Raw genomic sequence first — 18005 nt, 5'->3', positions numbered from 1 at the left:
TGTCAAAGATCGTGTGTTCCTACCTACGCTGCAACTTCATTTCGAAGAGTTGCTATAAAGGATAACTAATACGGTCTCTGGCATCGACCACACCATGTTAGGATGTGTATGGCAAGAGTCTGACCACCGTACTGACGCGCCTCACAAACGGTGCCCATACTGAGCACCTGTAATGTGAGTGAAAAACTTGGATAGATTCTCTATCCACTATTATGTGTATATTTTCTGTATGTCTTGTAGTTTTCTTGCAGTCTTCTTCTGGAACCTTGCAGGTACTTATCAAGAACCCTGTAGACAGAATTTGGCGTTGTTGTCTTCAGTCCGAAGACTGGTTTGACGCCGCTCTCGATGCTAGTCTATCGCGTGCAAGCCTCTTCATCTCTGCATAGCTAGCGCCACCTGCATTAGTTTGAACCTGCTTAAGCCTTCGTCTGCCTCTACAGTTTATACACCCGACACTTTTTGCCATTACCAGACTGGCAGTTCCTTGACATCTCAAGATGCGTCCTATCAACCGATCCCTTCATTTAGTTACTTTGTACCATAAATTTCTTTTTTTTTCAATTCTATTCAGTGCCTCCTAGTTTGTTAGTGGGTCAGCATTTTTGTGTAGCCCTACATTTCAAAAGCTTCTATTCTCGTCCTGTCTAAACTGCTTATCGTCCACGTTTCACTTGTGTGAAAGGCTACAATCCAGTCGAATGCCTTCAGAATTTCTTACCATTGCCAGTCGTTATTTTATATACGCCTACTTTGGCCATCATCTGTTATTTTACTGTCCAAATAGCAAAACTTATTTACTACTTTTAGTTTTTCATTTCATAATCGAATGCCCTCAGTATCGCCTGATTTAATTGGACTACACTCAATTATCCTTGTTTTGAGTCTGTTGATGTTCAGTTTATAGCCTCTTTTCAAGAGATTGTCCAATCATCAACTGTATTTCCAGATCCTTTGCCGTCTCTGACAGAATCACAATGTCGTCGGAAAATTTAAAGTTTTTGTAACTTCTCCGTGAACTTTAATTCCCTTTCCAAATTTCTACTTGGTTTCCTTACCTACTTTCTCAGTGTGCAGATTGAATAACGTCGGGAAAGCATACAACCCTGTCCCGCTCCCTTCTCTATTATGGCTTCATTTTCACGACATTGGACTCTTACAACAGCAGTCTGGTTTCTGTAAAAGCTGTAAACGATCTTTCGTTCCCTGTTTTTTATCCTTGGTACTTTCATAATTTCAAACAGTTTAGTCCACTCAACATTGTCAGAAGCTTTCTATAAATCTAAAAAAAGTTATAAACTTAAATTTGCCTTTCTTCAACCTATCTGCTATAAAGGGCGTTCAAAAAGTTTCCGTTCGAAGGCCGTGCAGTCCAGAACTGGTATGCCGATCAGGACAAATCGCCGTGTGCATCGAGGCAATCATCTCACTGACGCACCAGGTTGAAGATAAACCCCACCCGAACAGACCATGAAGGCCCAACGGTACCGACCGACCGCCGTGTCATCCCCACCCGAAGGCATCACTGGATGCGGGTTTGCAGGGGCATGTGGTCCGCACACCGCTCTCCCGGCCGTATGTCAGTTTACGAGACCGGAGACACTACTTCTTAAGGGCTGAGTGCACCCCGAGGTTGAAGATACCTGTTTGATAAAACACCGTGTCCTGCTGCATGAAGAAGTCCGTAACTGCCTGCCGCACATCCTCGTCTGGCAGTAACCGTCGACCCTTCAAAGCCATTTTGAAGGAAGCGAAGGCGTGATAATTGCTTGGGTACACATCAAAACTATAGGGCGAGAGCTCGAGTGTCTCCCACTTGAGCTGGCGCAACTTCTGCGTTACGACATTTGCGATATGGGGACGTGCGTTACCATGAATCAGCACCACATGTCGCAATTTTCTCGGACGTTTCGCCTTAACTGTCACTATAATTCACCCAGCGTTGCGCTGTATCGTTCTCCAGCGATGGAGACACCAGGTTCCTTGAAATGGTTGAGGCTGGCCTCCCAGATAGACCGGCACCTCGTGTCAAATCGTGACCAGCGTGGAAGTTGGTGCACCATTCCACATCGATGGTTTTCGACAGCTATGCTGCCCCATAGACATTCTTCACTCTCCGATGGATGTCTACGAATGTTTGGCCCTCGATAGCCAAGAAAAGAATCCGTTTGGATGCATTTGGTAATAACGTAGCCACACTTGTGGTTTTCACCATTTTCTGCATGCACATCAGAGAGACACGAATGTCACACTAATCCCGGTCTACATGTCGGTGTTTGCATTAGGACTATTGATATTTTTAAAAATATCGGGAACCCGATATATTGATATTTAAAAAAAATATCATTCTCGACGACAGATGTGTCGAAAGAAGTATTGATATATTGACGGAAAAAATATCGATGTACTGGCCTGTAAAAATATTGGTTGCACATTGTAAATATACTGCCAGTTTTAGAGCTGTACATGTAAGTACTGGTATATTACTAGATATTCTGTACATCAACAAGCTATCAGCCTGCCCTTTAAAACAAGAATTGATAAGGAAAACGATGCACGTTCACACTTGGCGATAACCACTTTGCTAACAGTGGTAATTGTGGGTAAGTGGCACAATAAAAGGTGTCCGATGGGTCCGTCGTTCGGTTTAGTCACATATTGAATTTGTCTGGAACACTTCATGTAGACTTCCCTGCTTTTTCACTCCTGCAAACTCCAGCTACCTAGCAGTTGTAGTGTCAAACATTGCGTGGTGAAGTTAACCATTGCAATTTCTGATACCAGTACCGAGTGACATTTACGTTAGCATTACCCCTCACACGCCTCTGCCCACCGCAAAGACTAATTTTTTCAATTAGATTTTTGTTCATCATTTTCAGTAACTGTTTTTGAAAATGCCGATATGAAGAAGTAGCACACTAGTGACGTTAAAAATTGTTTTCTAACCCAAGTGGTGCGCTATTTCTTCACATCGCAAATCTTGTTATTCCAATAACACCGCCACCCCCATTGTAATCGGACTTCTTCTTTGTGCCGCCTATTTTGCTTCACACAGTCAAAGAGAAAGACTGGGTGTGATGAAAGCTCAAAAAGTTTGTAACACTCCTTCACACAGTGAAAGTAAAATTATGTTCCACTATAATTTTAAAAGAACAGTTTCAAATATTTACTGAAAAATGCGAAAAAAATATAATATAAAATAAAAATATCGGCACTCGATATGGACTTTTTTATATCGATATAGCGGGGAAGAGGAATCGAGCCGCTATATATCGATATTTATTGGGCAGAATATCGATATATCGAAGTATCGAAATTTTTTCAACAGCTCTAGATTATATACCCATACCGGAGTCGCACTACGTTCCATATACGATGCAGAAATGGCGTCAAAAGAAACTTTTTGATCGCCCATTATAGGATAAGTCGTAGGTTCAGCAGGACTGCCAATTCTTGCACCAGGCATAGATCCTATGCAGGCGGTCTTAAAACGCCCTAAACGACGAACAATCTGCGACTTGACAAGGTGACACTAAATTCTTCATTTGTGTGGCCATAGTGTCTGTAGTTGCTTTATAATTCTTGAGGGTATTTTTGGTCTGTCGTTGCAACTACAAAAATGCGCGATTTATTCACCAGAAGCGTTTCGTTTTATTGAGGTAAAGCATCATCAGTGGTGGTGATTTTTCGGCTGATTTCTCGCTTACATCGGGAAATGCGGTCTGCTAGTGCATAGATGTTTTTCTCTTTTTGGCACTGAAAATTATCTTCTAATTTTTAGATGTCTGCAGAGCTATGCATTTCTCACACCACACATTTATTCAATATAAAAATATAAAAAAAAATAAAATAAAAATATCGGAACTCGATATTGTCTTTCGATATCGATATAGCGGGAAAAGGAATCGCGCCGATATATTTCGATATTTATTGGCGAGAATGTCGATATATCGAAGTGTCGAAAGTTTTTTGTCACCCCTAGATTGTATATCCATACAGGAGTCGCATTACGTTCCATCTACGACGCAGAAATACCGTAGAAAGGAAACTTTTTGATCGCCCATTATAGGATAAGTCTTAGGTTCAGCAGAACTGCCAATTCCTGCAGCAAGTGTTGATACTCTGCAGACCGTCTTAAAACGCCCTAAATGACGAACAATCTGCGACTTGACAAGGTGACATTAAATTCTTCATTTCTGTGGCCATAGTGTCTGCAGTTGCTTTATAATTCTTGAGGGTATTTTTGGTCTGTCGTTGCAACTACAAAAATGCGTGATTTTTTTCACCAGACGCTTTTCGCTTTATTGAGGTAAAGCATCATCAGTGGTGGTGATTTTTAGGCTGATGTTTCGCTTACATCGGAAAATGCCGTCTGCTAGCGCATCGATGTTTTTCTGTTTTTGACACTGATAATTTTCGTCTAATTTTTAGATGTCTGCAGCGCTATGCATTTCTCACACCATACTTTTATGCATTTCTCACACCACACTTTTATGCATAAAAGTGTGGCGTGAGAAATGGTTAGTGCTGCAGAACATCTAAAAATTAGACGAAAATTATCAGTGTCAGAAACAGAGAAACACTGATGTGCTAGCAGACCGTATATCCCGATGTAAGCGAGAAATCAGCCGAAAAATCACCACCACTGGTGGTGCTTTACCTCAATAAAGCGAAACGCGTCTGGTGAAAAAAAACACGCATTTTTGTAGTTGCAACGACAGATCAAAAAGAGCCTCAAGAATCAGTGACCGTCACGGGGTCGAACCCTGGATTCGCGCCTGCACTATTAGATTTTTCTAGAGGGTAGTTCTTCGAGAGGTATTTCTTTTTCATTAGAGACGTCATAAAGTTCACGCTCTCGGTTTCGGCAAAGGACGGTCGTTAACGTTGTCGGTATACAATTGTACACATGTCGTCGGGGGCGCCCACCGTGCGTTCCGTGGACAACAAAAGGCTAGGGAGCAGCGGGCTCAGAGATTGCGCTGGCCGAAAGGCCGCCTACCGGTACTTTCTCGCGGCGGGCGTGTATAAGCGCAGCCGCAAGGTCGCCGCGGCCAGTCCGGCGCCGCGTCGCACAGCAACATGAGACCCGCAGCAGCAGCCGCCGCCATCCTGCTCCTCGCCTTCGTCGGTGAGACTCCCTCTCGTTCCGCAGCACAGCTTCCCGGACTCTGTGAGAACGCTCGATGGTCACAGAACTGCGGGGCTGTGCGCAGGCGAGAGGACCACCTATCGTACCTGTGTATCTGACACCAGACAGCACCGCTAATTTTTAAATGTCACAGTTCACTGCGGTCTGCGAATTTCAGTTCAGAATTTAGATCGCGGTTCATTGTTGCTTTATTATTCGTGAGTTACTAAATTGCTCGACTTTTGGAGAACACGTATGGTACTTCAACGAGTAGCGAAAAAAAAGTTGTTCTAATTCATTTTGCTGAGGTTTCATATTGTGTATTTCAAAGCAGACAGGTATAACGCAGTCAACGAGTTTAGTAGGTGATCTATTGATCCGATGGGATTACATTTCCCTGGAGATATACTGAGTCTCAATTTTAACTTCCACCATGGTAGAACCTGAAGCACTGAATTAAAACTTGTGCCATGATGGGCTGAAGTGTGAATTTGTGTTAGGGAGGGCCCTGGACTAGGGTAGTCTGTACAGCTGTGTCGGCTACAATTCCACGGTGGTATAGTGGACAGCACATCTGCCTAGTGGGCACGAGATCTGGATTCAAGTCCCAGCCTAGTCACAAATTGTAATTCGTTACTTCAGCTTCTATCCTTATCGAAGAGTTTAATAGGCACTAATTTACTGAGCACTACTGAACAGATCTACATAGTCGTTTGCTGAATAATCACATTTCTGTACTTGGAGAGTATTTGCACCGATGCTATGGCAACAATGTTTGCAGACGTTCTCTTGCAAGTGGGCTTTATCCTAGACGATTGTTAAGACATTGCCATTCCTGAACAGCAACTTATTTTCTTTCCTTATATTTTACTTTACTCGTACATTAAAAGGAATTACGGTACTTTCTTTTGATACATAACCATGACACCGGAAAATTAACAGAAAAAATATTTATTTCGTCGCGTAAAGATATTTTGCATGACATTAATGGCTCACTATTGTCCGCGAATTGCAGTTCAGAATTTAAATCAATATTCATTGTTACCTAATGTATTACGTAAATTACTTCAATTTTAGGGAAGATGTATGTCCGCTGATAGACACATCAGCAAGTGACATTCTAGTGCGAACTAAACAAAAACCAATTATTGCACCTTTGGTTGGTCTTTTATACTGCGGTTTCCAAGCAGCTTTTCTTGCGCAGTCAGCGAGTTGACTAGGCACTCGTTTCTTGAGCATCAATTATCATATCTGTATCTATATAGTTGTATACGTAGGAATAATTTGCGCCAGTGCTATTGCAATAATATTTCTGGAATTTCTCTTACAAGCAGGCTTTATCTTAGACGATTATTGAGACCTTGCCATTTCTCAACAGCTGGTTATTCGCTTTCCTTCTGTTTCACTTTCATACATAAAAGTTAAGAGAAATTACGGTGCTTGTGATATGCAACTCCCACACTCGAAAATTAAGATAAAAACAGCCATGTGACGGTGCAAAGCTGTTCCGCATGATTGTAAAAATAGATTTTTGCACTGTGAACAATGTATTTATTGGGAAATATAATGATAAAATAATTTTCTTGTAATATGGGTCCACAGATTCTACTGTATAATTTTTTTAATTACGTCATATTTACTTTTAGCTTTTACTGTTTTTGTTTTACTATTGTAATTTCAGCATTTATGCCATTTTTGAGCATAAGAGCCGGCCGCTGTGACCGAGCGGTTCTAGGCGCTTCAGTTCGGAACTGCGCTGCTGCGACGGTCGCATGTTCGAATCCTGCCTCGGGCATGGGTGTGTGTGATGTCCTGAGGTTAGATAGGTTTAAGTAGTTCTAAGTCTAGGGGACTGATGACCTCAGATGTTAAGTCCCATAGTGCTCAGAGCCATTTGAATTTTGAGCATAAGATTTTTGACTTCCACGTTGACGTTGGACAGAGATAACAGCTGAAAGCAGATATGATGTCATTTAAATAATAATAAAATTCGTATATGCTCTTTTCGATAGCGTTTTTACGTCACCAGAGTACATTTCGAACGGTTTCATCACTAGTATTCAGTTTTCATGGAAGGGCCTTGATTGCGACACGCCAGAGACGCTTATCTGTCAATTTTGCTGTTTTATGTTTTGTATGACGCCCCACTGGAACAAGTCACACATGTTGTTTACATTGTTTTTTAAAAAAATTATACATTTCCAAAGAAGACAGCTGAAGCCCTGATCAAGAAAATGTGCTTCGAAATGCGTATTGGTGAAGTAGAAAAGCTATTCATAGCACAACACACGGATTTTATTAGGAAGTTTTGGCCTTCCACTGTTCTGCCAAGAACAGCCTCTATGGCAACCATGAAAAAAGCTGGAAGTGTTTGTCACTCTGCAGTATAAATGCGAACGCAAAGTCGGTATCAGTTCTCCGCATGCACGGTGTTTGACGAAGTTACATCGTGTACCAGGATCATCTTACCCCCTTCATTTTCCACTCGCTGGTTCTACGCTAGAAGAAGGATTTTCGTTACCCCTATGGTTTAGCACGAATTTCTATTGTTTCATTGTGGCATTCATTATGCGAGAGGTACGTTGGAGGAATTAATATGTTTCTTGGCTCGTACTGGATCTTAGGTCACGTGACACCCGACGCCGCGTGTCCTATTGGAGTTCGCTGAGCGATTCAGTGAAGCAAAGGTCATTCTGTAGCCAGACGACTTGCATAAAGTAGAACACGTCGCGAGACACTGCAGGCGGCGGACAACTTCCCCTAGAAGGACACGCGCTCCGGAGGCCGTGCCAGCGTTTTCCTTCGTTCTTGTTACTTTGCCTTGAAACGGCTTCAATAATGTCAAGTGTGCTGATATATCCAAGGACATTCTAACGTATTAGCTGCTTTTTGAGGGACACTGATCATTACATTGTAATTCGTCTATGCACGCTGGGCGACCTTTTGACTGGAACGGGGTTGAGAGAGTGAAGTAATAACATCTTTTTCCTTTCATTGTAGTTACGTAACCGAGCGGATTCTACAATAGCTGGTATTATGTAAGTTACGATATAAAGAATAGTTATAACTGTTTACTTCCTTAAATATTGATCCTATCCAGAATGGTTCAAATGGCTCTGAGCACTATGGGACTTAACATCAGAGGTCATCAGCCCCCTAAAACTTAGAACTACTTAAACCTACTAACCTAAGGACATCACACACATCCATGCCCGAGGCAGGATTCGAACCTGCGACCGTAGCAGTCACGCTGTTCCGGACTGAAGCGCCTAGAACCGCTCGGCCACCGCGGCCGGCTATCCATAACGAATCAGAGCCATTCAGAAGTGTTTAGAAATTACCATCACAATGCTCTGTGCTTTGCATCGTCTATAGCAACTAAGCAGTCACGTCAGGAAGAAAAGTTCTGTGAAACAGACGGGTGAAAGATTACTTAAGTTACTTGTTCGCGTCTTTGTTGTAACGCTTTGAGACAATAGGGAATTTGTAAGACGTCCAACTGAACACCTTTGCGAAAGACTTTCAGCTCGCCAGCAGAATACGTGCACAACGGGGACAGCGCCTTTATCTTTTTCCATGCGCTCGGTCATATCTCACCTGAATCTTCGAAAGCCTTATTTCCAGATGGTTACGAAATTTTGATGTAGTCTTCTGGTTTCTGTCTTTCATGTGAAGAAACACTGAAATGAAATGAAATGTCGTGTGGCTAGGGCCTCCCGTCGGGTAGACCGTTCGCCTGGTGCAAGTCTCTTGAGTTGACGCCACTTCGGCGACTTGTGTGTCGATGAGGATGAGATGATTATTAGGACAACACAACATCCACTCCTTGAGCTGATGAGGAAATCTCCGGCCCAGCCGGGAATCGAACCCGGCCTCTTTGGTATGACATTCCGTCGTGCTGACAAACACTCAGCTACGGCGGGGACTGAAGGAACATTCATAAGAGTGAACAATGATGAAGGTCACTTTCGCCTGCAGTGTGCTTCCAAATGCAGTTACCTTACCTATACCCAGAGCGGGGAATGTTTCCACTCCGTTGGAAAATTTTTTGTGACAAGTTTCTATGGGCCCAAACTGCCGAGGTCATCGGTCCCTAGGCTTACACGCTACTTAATCTAATTTACGCCAAGGACAACACACACGCCCACGCCTGAGAGAGGACTCGAACCTCCGACTGGGGGAGCCGAGCGAACGCAAGGCGCCTGAGACCGCGCGGTTAGCCCGCGTGGCATTTCTGTTGGAATATACTATATGTCACACATCACTGAAACTCATCCGGGAAGTTTTTCAGGTGTTCTCAAATAGCAATATGAACATGTGGGCAATATGAACGATAAGAAAGAAACTAATCATAGTTGTTTTAATTTCTACCAGTGATTGCATGCATTTCGATGTAATACAACCGAAAGTAATCAGCTACGGAAATATATTTCTATTTTAGGACAAGCGAGACCGTTTCAAGAGGACGAATGAACACCTAAGATGTCGGTTTCACAAGATGGTGGCTGGTTGCTGTTTTTATTTCGTTCACATCGTGTTAAACACACAGTCGTGGATTTCCACTATTGAAGAAGTATAACTAAGACGACGCTCGTTTCACCATAGCACTGAAACGGAACAGTGAGAATACCATTAGAGCTGCTTCACCACAAATGTGTATGTATAAAGGACGATCAAAAGTTTTCCGCTTGAAGACGTTGCTTCAGCGTATATGCAACGCAGCACGGTTCCGATGCGAGCGTACAAGCAACGAGATTTAGACAAGGGGTGAGTGTGGCATTCGTGTCTTTCCTACTTACGTGCAGTAAATGCGGAAAAGTGAACTATGGCGGCGTTATTACGAAATGGGTCCAAACACGACCAACGTGCTGTTATTCTTCACTTGGCTGCCGAAGAACAAACATCGGTAGACATCCATGGAGAATGAAGAATATGTGTGGGGCAGCATGTCTTTCGAAAGCCACCGTTGCGGAATGAAAACTGCGACAATGGGTGCTGCTACTTCGTGATAACGCACGTCTCCATAACGCAAATGTCATAACGCAGAAGTTACCACAACTCAAACAGGAGACACTCCAGCACCCGCCCTACAGCCCTGATTTCTCTTCGGTCCCTTAAAAAAGGCCTTGCAGGGTTGACAATTGCTGTCGGACGAGGATGTGCAGCGGGTAGTTGCACAGTCCTTCACGCGCCTCAATGCTCACGGCTATTCGTCCTGACTGGCATACCGATTCTGGACTGTATGGCCTTCGAACAGAAACTCTTTGATCGTCTCTTAATCAACTGCTGGACACAGGCACAAAATTATACGTGCAGTGAACTCGATACATGTTTCATAGCCGGCCGGTGTGGCCGAGTGGTTCTAGGCGCTTCAGTCTGGAACCACGCGACCGCTACGGTCGCAGGTTCAAATCCTGCCTCGGGCATGGATGTGTGTGATGTCCTAAGGTTGGTTAGGTTTAAGTAGTTCTGAGTTATAGGGGACTGATGACCTCAGATCTTAAGTCCCATAGTGCTCAGAGCCATACATGTTTCATAGGGCACCTATATCAAAACAAGTGAGCACCGAAATGGTTGACTGAACAGAGCCGAGAATGATTTATTTCAAATCTGACTTTATATCTTGCGACTTTATTGTAAACGGGACTTCCAACCCAACAGAAAAACCTGCATAAGGTAGAGTTATTTTTACGACAACGCTGGCTTCACTACTAGCTGTTTGAAAACGCCGCAGCCGGTTCTGAAGTACATCGGCAGATTATTATTTGGAAAACGGTACGACGCTCTCCGGTGTAGATGGCAGAAATGTGCGAGGCGGAGGAAAGCACACGGACAGCAGACGGCGGGCTGGCACGTATTTTGTTTGCGATGCGCGGCGGTCGGCGGTCGCGAGCGCTGCCAGGAGAAAGCGGCCACCGACAGCCGTCTTGTGAAAGACTCGCGCCGCGCCGTTACGGCTTCTCTCTCTGCTAACGTCCTCCGCACGCTTTCGGGACAACCCGTCTATAGCTTGCGATCCGCTTGTGCCCTCTCAGCAGTTCCGTGATTCTCTCGGGTAAACGGACTCTTGTTTGTGAGGCATTGCACCGAGGTGACAAAAGTCGTGGGATACCTCCTACTATCGTGCTGGACCTCCTTTTGCCCGGCATAGTGCAACAACTCGACTTGGCATAGACTCAACAAGTCTTTGGAAGTGCACTGCCTTGCTGCCGTGCATAATTGCGAAAGTGTTGCAGGTGCAGGACACTACGCACTAACTGACCCCATAAATGTTCGATAAAATTCATTTCGGGCGATCTGAATGGGCAAATCATTCTGTCGAATTGTCCAGAATGTTCTTCAAATCTGCCAAGAACAATTGTGGCCTGGTTACATGGCGCATTGTCATCCATGAAACTTCCATCGTTTGGGAATATGAAGTCCATGAATTTGCAAATGGTCTCCAAGTAGGCGAACCTGACCATTTCCAGTCAATGATCGGTTCAGCTGGACCAGAGGATCCAGTCCATTCCATGTGAACGCAGCCAACACCATTATGAAGCTTGCACAGTGCCTTGTTCACAGCTTGGGTCCATGACTTCGTGGCGTCTGCGCCACATTCGAACCCTGTCATCAGCTCTTACCAACTGAAATCGAAATTCATTTGACCAGGCCACGGTTCCAGTTGTCTACGGTCCAACCGCTGCTCTCGGTCGTTAAGTGAAGGTCATAAGCCATTGTGTTGTCCGTAGTAAGAGGTATTTGGTATTCTCGGCACACTCTTAATACTGTGGATCTCGGAGTACTGAATTTCCTAAGATTTCCGAAATGGAATGTCCCATGCGTCTAGCTCTAATTACCATTCCGCGTTCAAAGTCTGTTAACTCCCGTCGTGTGGCCATAACCACGTCGCAAATCTTTTCACATGAATCACCTGAGTACAAATGAGAGCTCCGCCAATGCACTGGCCTTTTGTATATACCTCACGCAAGCAATACTGGCGCCATCTCTATATGTCCATATCACTATCCCACCAACTTCTGTCACGTCACTTTAAAGTCATCCAAATGTGCAAACGCGTTTTCTGTGCCATCCTGCTTATCTGCAACTCGCATACTGTAGAAAAACAGACGCAGTGTTTGCACAGAACCACCGTACCGTAGACGCCTGCACGCAGCAACTTGTGCAGACATACCAGGTTTTATCGTACTGTCGTGCCCTTAATGTCATGAGTTTCGTTTAGTCCCGCCACAATTACGATGCCACAATGTATCCAGAACGCAATGATATTTTTATCTTGCATCTCGAAGATCCCTGAACTTACGAGCATGAGCAAACAAACCGCTCTTGTAAAGCCTTGCGAAACAGTCCCAATTACGTATTTTCCTTTCCACAAATTTTTTGACCTTATTAAATGGGTCTGTCAGAACTTTTTTCCAAGTATTTTTTGATATATGAGCATACTAACTGTTACACTTCTGCAGAAGGTCGTCTCTAGGGTCTATAATAGTATCAAGTCAGAGTCGAATGGCTCAAGATCAGACTGTCAGAGGCAGCCTGAAGAATGTAAACCGTACTGCAGGAAAACACTCGTTGAAAATTTTCGATGAACGTTCTGAGGTGCTGTCATGATGAGAGAACTGATGTAGGACGAATGGTTTTAAGTGCCTCTGGTGCTTGTGGCGGGCATTCCCAGAAAACGTTTACGATTCAGGGTTCTCGAACTGCTACTGGTGTGTCTTCATATTCAAGCACTCACTTCTTTTGAGGTTTAATTTGAACTGTGTAATGATAAATACAGTTTTTTAAACCTGTAATCGCTATATCTAAACAGCAAGATAAACTACTTAGAAATTTTTGTCGCACACTGTTGCATTTGTCTCTCTGATAGGAAATACGGTAACTACTATGGATCAAGTTTCCTGCTGGTCTTCTAGTATGATATGACACTCAAGCACACACAGGCCCAAGGATCCCCTAACTCGTGAGATAATACATGTCGGCCTTCCTTCATAAATGTTAGTGTGACAACAAAGTTCTCATAAACGGCCGAGGAGGCCGAACAGGGAGGCACGTCTCTTCAAGCCTTTTGAACCGTATGGATACTGTAGAGTGAGGTCGAAAGAGTCTGACTGGCATTCGAGACAAAATCTCAAAGCACTGATTCACTGTCAGTTCTAGGAAAAAGTTTTACTGCAGAACAATTCACTACTCTTCTTTCTAATACCCAATACTGTGCAGATTATCGATCAACAGCAACGGCAATATAGATCGGAGGAAGTCAAACTACACTACTGGCCATTAAAATTGCTACACCAAAAAGAAATGCAGATGACAAACGGGTATTCATTGGACAAATATATTATACTAGAACTGACATGTGATTACATTTTCACGCAATTTGGGTGCATTGACCCTGAGAAATCAGTACCCAGAACATCCACCTCTGGCCGTAATAACGGCCTTGATACTCCTGGACATTGAGTAGGTACAGCTGCCCATGCAGCTTCAACACGATACCACAGTTCATCAAGAGTAGTGACTGGCGTATTGTGACGAGCCAGTTGCTCGGCCACCATTGACCAGACGTTTTCAATTGGTGATAGATATGGATAATGTGCTGGCCAGGGCAGCAGTCGAACATTTTCTGTATCCAGAAAGGCCCGTATAGGACCTGAAACATGCGGTCGTGCATTATCCTGCTGAAATGTTGGGTTTCGCATGGATCGAATGAAGGGTAGAGCCACGGGTCGTAACACATCTGAAATGTAGCGTCCACCATTCAAAGTGCCGTCAATGCAAACAAGAGGCGACCGAGACGTGTAACCAATGGCACCCCATACCATCACGCCGAGTGATACGCCAGAATGGCGATGACGAATCCACGCTTCCAATGTGCGTTCACAGCGATGTCGCCAAACACGGATGCGACCATCATGATGCTGTAAACAGAACCTGGATTCATCCGAGAAAATGACGTTTTGTCATTCGTGCACCCAGGTTCGTCGCTGAGTACACAATCGCAGGCGCTCCTGTCTGTGATGCAGCATCAAGGGTAACCGCAGCCATGGTCTCAGAGTTGATAGTCCATGCTGCTGCAAACGTCGTCGAACTGTTCGTGCAGATGGTTGTTGTCTTGCAGACGTCCCCATCTGTTGACCCAGGGATCGAGACGTGGCTGCAGGATCCGTTACAGCCATGCGGATAAGATGCCTGTAATCTCGACTGCTAGTGATACGAGGCCATTGGGATCCAGCACGGCATTCCGTATTACCCTTATAACCCACCGATGCCGCGATACGCTACAATCCGACCTTTATCAAAGTCGGAAACGTGGTGGATCGCATTTCTCCTCCTTACACGAGGCATCACAACGTTTCACCAGGCAACGCCGGTCAACTGCTGTTTGTGTATGAGAAATCGGTTGGAAACTTTCCTCATGTCAGCACGTTGTAGGTGTCGCCAGCGGCGCCAACCATGTGTGAATGCTCTGAAAAGCTAGTCATTTGTATATCACAGCAACTTCTTCCTGTCGGTTGAATTTCGCGTCTGTAGCACGTCGTCTCGTGGTGTAGCAATTTTAATGGCCAGTAGTGTATTAGCTGCAGTACACACGTAGACGGGTGTATATGTACACAGAAAGCGTGCTGTGACTTGTTCGTGTTGAGTGCGATGTTGTAAGACTTCCACTGCACACCCTACAAGAATCGGATCCAATTAACGTCCAGAAAATCGTGTGTATCGAAAAAAATTGAAGCCTCTGCTCCAGAAATTACATTTTACTTTTCATGTGGCACCACGTCAGAGCTTTACCGTGGGTAGGTCTACCTCGTTTCTGGAGGAACTACCACCAACGTAGGCGACTGACGTGGGCAACAACATGGTGATGAGAAGGATGATGTTCCGCTATGACGGAATGTATTATTTGGCAAAGTAACAGAAGACCTAACTTCTGTGGCAACACCGTCGTGTTCAAGCAAGAAAAACGAGGAGGCAGTGGTAATGTACACTCAAATATTCTTATAAATGGAGCACTCTCGCACGCTACGCGCCAATACCACACACAACGCAATAATTAAACACTGACCGACAATTTTGTTTCATAACAGTCCTCGCACACATGACAACATTTATTCACCGTGTAATATACACTGCCTGACAAAAAAAAGTGAAGCACCCAGAAGACGTGATACGATGTCAATGCTACATAGTACATGTACACACAATTTACGGATATGTAAATATCAAATATTTGCAATTCTCTGTGATAGGTACAACGGTCACCAAAGTACAGAAATACTGTCAGTGTTTGGTGTTGTTACCAGGCCAGGTAGGAGAATAAGGGGTGTGAACAGCATGATGTTGAGTGATCACTGCGGAGGACATACAAGTGCTGCGTACTCGTTGGAGACAGAGTTATCAGCATCTGACAGTGTTTGAAAGGGACCTCATTGGCGGTCTCCATTTGACCGGCTGGAAGAATCGAGCAATATCCAGATTTGTGGGACATTCGGATGTGACAGTGGCCCGATGTTGGACTGCATGAGAACGTGAGGTCAGGCATACTTCTCAAGGTTCCAGCCGACCATCTCTGGCCACCTCAATGAAGGACCGCTGTATTCTGCACCAAGCATCTCGTAACTACTTCACATCTGCGCCTGCCATCCAAGAACAAATAACGGGCTCCCTATAACATTCTGTGTCATCCCACACTACTGGTCAGAGAATGTCAGCAGCCAGACGGAGGAATTACTGTCCCACGGGTAGGCTGCCGTTGACACCACAACACAAACGGCTGTGTTTGAAGTGATACCGTGCGCGAGAACCATGTACAAATGGTTCAAATGGCACTAAGCACTATGGGACTTAACATCTGAGGTCATCAGTGCCCTAGACTTAGAACTAACCTAAGGACTTTACACACACCCATGCCCGAGGCAGGATTCGAACCTGCGACCGTAGCAGCACCGTGGTTCCGGACTGAAGCGCCTAGAACCATGGACACCTAATGAATGGTGTCACAGTGTGTTCAGCGACGAATCGCAGTGAGTATAGCGGCGAAGAACAGGGGAGAGGGGTCCAATTCATCCAATACTTGGGAATGCACAACGGTGCTACTCCTGGGGTCATGCAGTGGGAAGCCATCGCTGACGCACAATGGCACGTTACGGACATCCTTCGTCCTCATGTCTTACCTCTAATGTGACAGTATCATGGCGCAATTTTTCAACAGGAGAATGCTCTTCCACACGCGTCACGTGTCTGTATGAATTGCCTACTAGATGTTGAGCTACTCCAGTGGCCAGCAAGGAACCCCCAGGTCCGTCCTCGATAGAATACCAAGTGTTTAAGTACGAAACTCAAATTTCAGACAACAGACGACGCGCCAATGCAGTTTGTGATATAAAGTTTTGACACTGCACCATTTTGTTGCGTCATAATTGAGGGATGAATTGGGAAACTGTGTTCACAGGGTTGTGTTGGTGGGCCCAGTATGTCGAAATTTATACCGGACAAAGAGCATTCGTGGACAGCATTAATTTTTAGTTTTCATTTGAAGAAAACTGCTGCTGAATCATACCGATTACATCGAGAAGCTTCTGGTGAACATGCTCCATCGCGAGATACGTGTGAACGGTGGTTTCCGCATTTCAAAAATGGCGACTTCGATGTTGCAGACAAGGAACTTGGAAAGCCGCCGAAAAAATACGAAGATGTAGAATTGGAAGCATTGTTGAACGAAGATGCTTTCAAACACAAAAACAGCTCGCTGAGTAATTGAGCGTTCGTCAACAAGCTGTTTCCAATCGGCTACGAGAGATGGGAAAGATTCAGAAGACCGGTAAATGGGTACCACACGATTTGAACGACAGCGAAATGGGAAAACACAGAAACACACGTCACATTTTGCTCGCTCGGTACAAAAGGAAGTCATTTTTGCTTCATCTCGACCGCAAGACCAAATTGCTTTGGCAGAAAGACGATGCTCTGTGTTTGGTGGGACCAGAGGGGTGTGGTCTATTACGAGCTGTTAAAACCTGGGGGAACGGTTAATACTAAACGTTATCAACAAAAATTAACCTATTTGAACCTTTCGTTGTTTGAAAAAAGACAATAATACCGAAAGAGACAAAGCAAAGTCATTTTTTTCCACGACAATGCTCCTCCATATACGGCAAAACCGGTTCACGATACGTTGGAAGCATTCGGCTGGGAAGTTCTACCCCATGTGGCTTAGTCACCAGACTTGGTTCCATCCAGTTACCACTTGTTGCGTCGATGGGTCTCACACTTGCTGAGTAGCGCTATGGTTTGTACGAAGATGTGAAAAAATGACTCGATGAATGGTTCGCAGCCAAAGGGTAAAATTTTTACTGGCGTTGTATTCAAAAACTGCACAAAGGATGAGAAAAATGTTAACAAACAATGAAGCATCTTTGGAATAAAGCACTATTTATCATTCTTCTGAATATAACATGTTTTTTAGAGAAAAAATGCGCATTCCATACTTGTACACCTGGTATTTGTTGGACCAGTGCGGACGTCAACTGGTTCGCAGTTCCAGTATTCAGGATATCAAGAAGCAGTTACAATAGTTGTGGGTCAGCTTATCTCAGGAGAGGATACAGTGGTCAAGTTGTTTGTAAATCTGATTCGATTTTACAATCACTGAAATAACGTCACGTGTCGTCTCAATCCACGAAATTTCATTCCGTTTCCTCCTCTCCTGGGTGGTTCATTTTTTGGCCAGACACTGTATGACAATTCACGTTTCTTCTGAATAAGCTGCTGGGCGCTATGATTCTAATACTTATTCTTTTTCGTAAAAATTTAATGAGCCTTCTTTTGAAAGTATGTCGTCTTGTTCGCTCAAAATACGACTCTTTCACCCAGC

The 18005-nt window shown here is 44.3% G+C and overlaps 1 protein-coding gene across 1 annotated transcript in view; it reads left to right on the top strand.

Moving 5' to 3' along the window:
• Positions 1-5045: 5045 nt before the first annotated feature.
• Positions 5046-18005, top strand: part of LOC126183751 (protein obstructor-E-like) — an 88992-nt gene continuing 76032 nt past the window's right edge. The window contains exon 1 of the mRNA XM_049925973.1: positions 5046-5131. Within this exon, the coding sequence (XP_049781930.1) occupies positions 5083-5131 (49 nt within the window). The 5' untranslated portion in view covers positions 5046-5082. The remainder of the gene's footprint in view (positions 5132-18005) is intronic.

Source organism: Schistocerca cancellata, chromosome 4 (assembly GCF_023864275.1).
Source record: "Schistocerca cancellata isolate TAMUIC-IGC-003103 chromosome 4, iqSchCanc2.1, whole genome shotgun sequence".
Classification (NCBI taxonomy): Eukaryota; Metazoa; Arthropoda; class Insecta; order Orthoptera; family Acrididae; genus Schistocerca; species Schistocerca cancellata.
The sequence above is the reverse complement of the archived record's forward strand: the minus strand, read 5'-3'. Positions and strand labels throughout refer to the sequence as shown.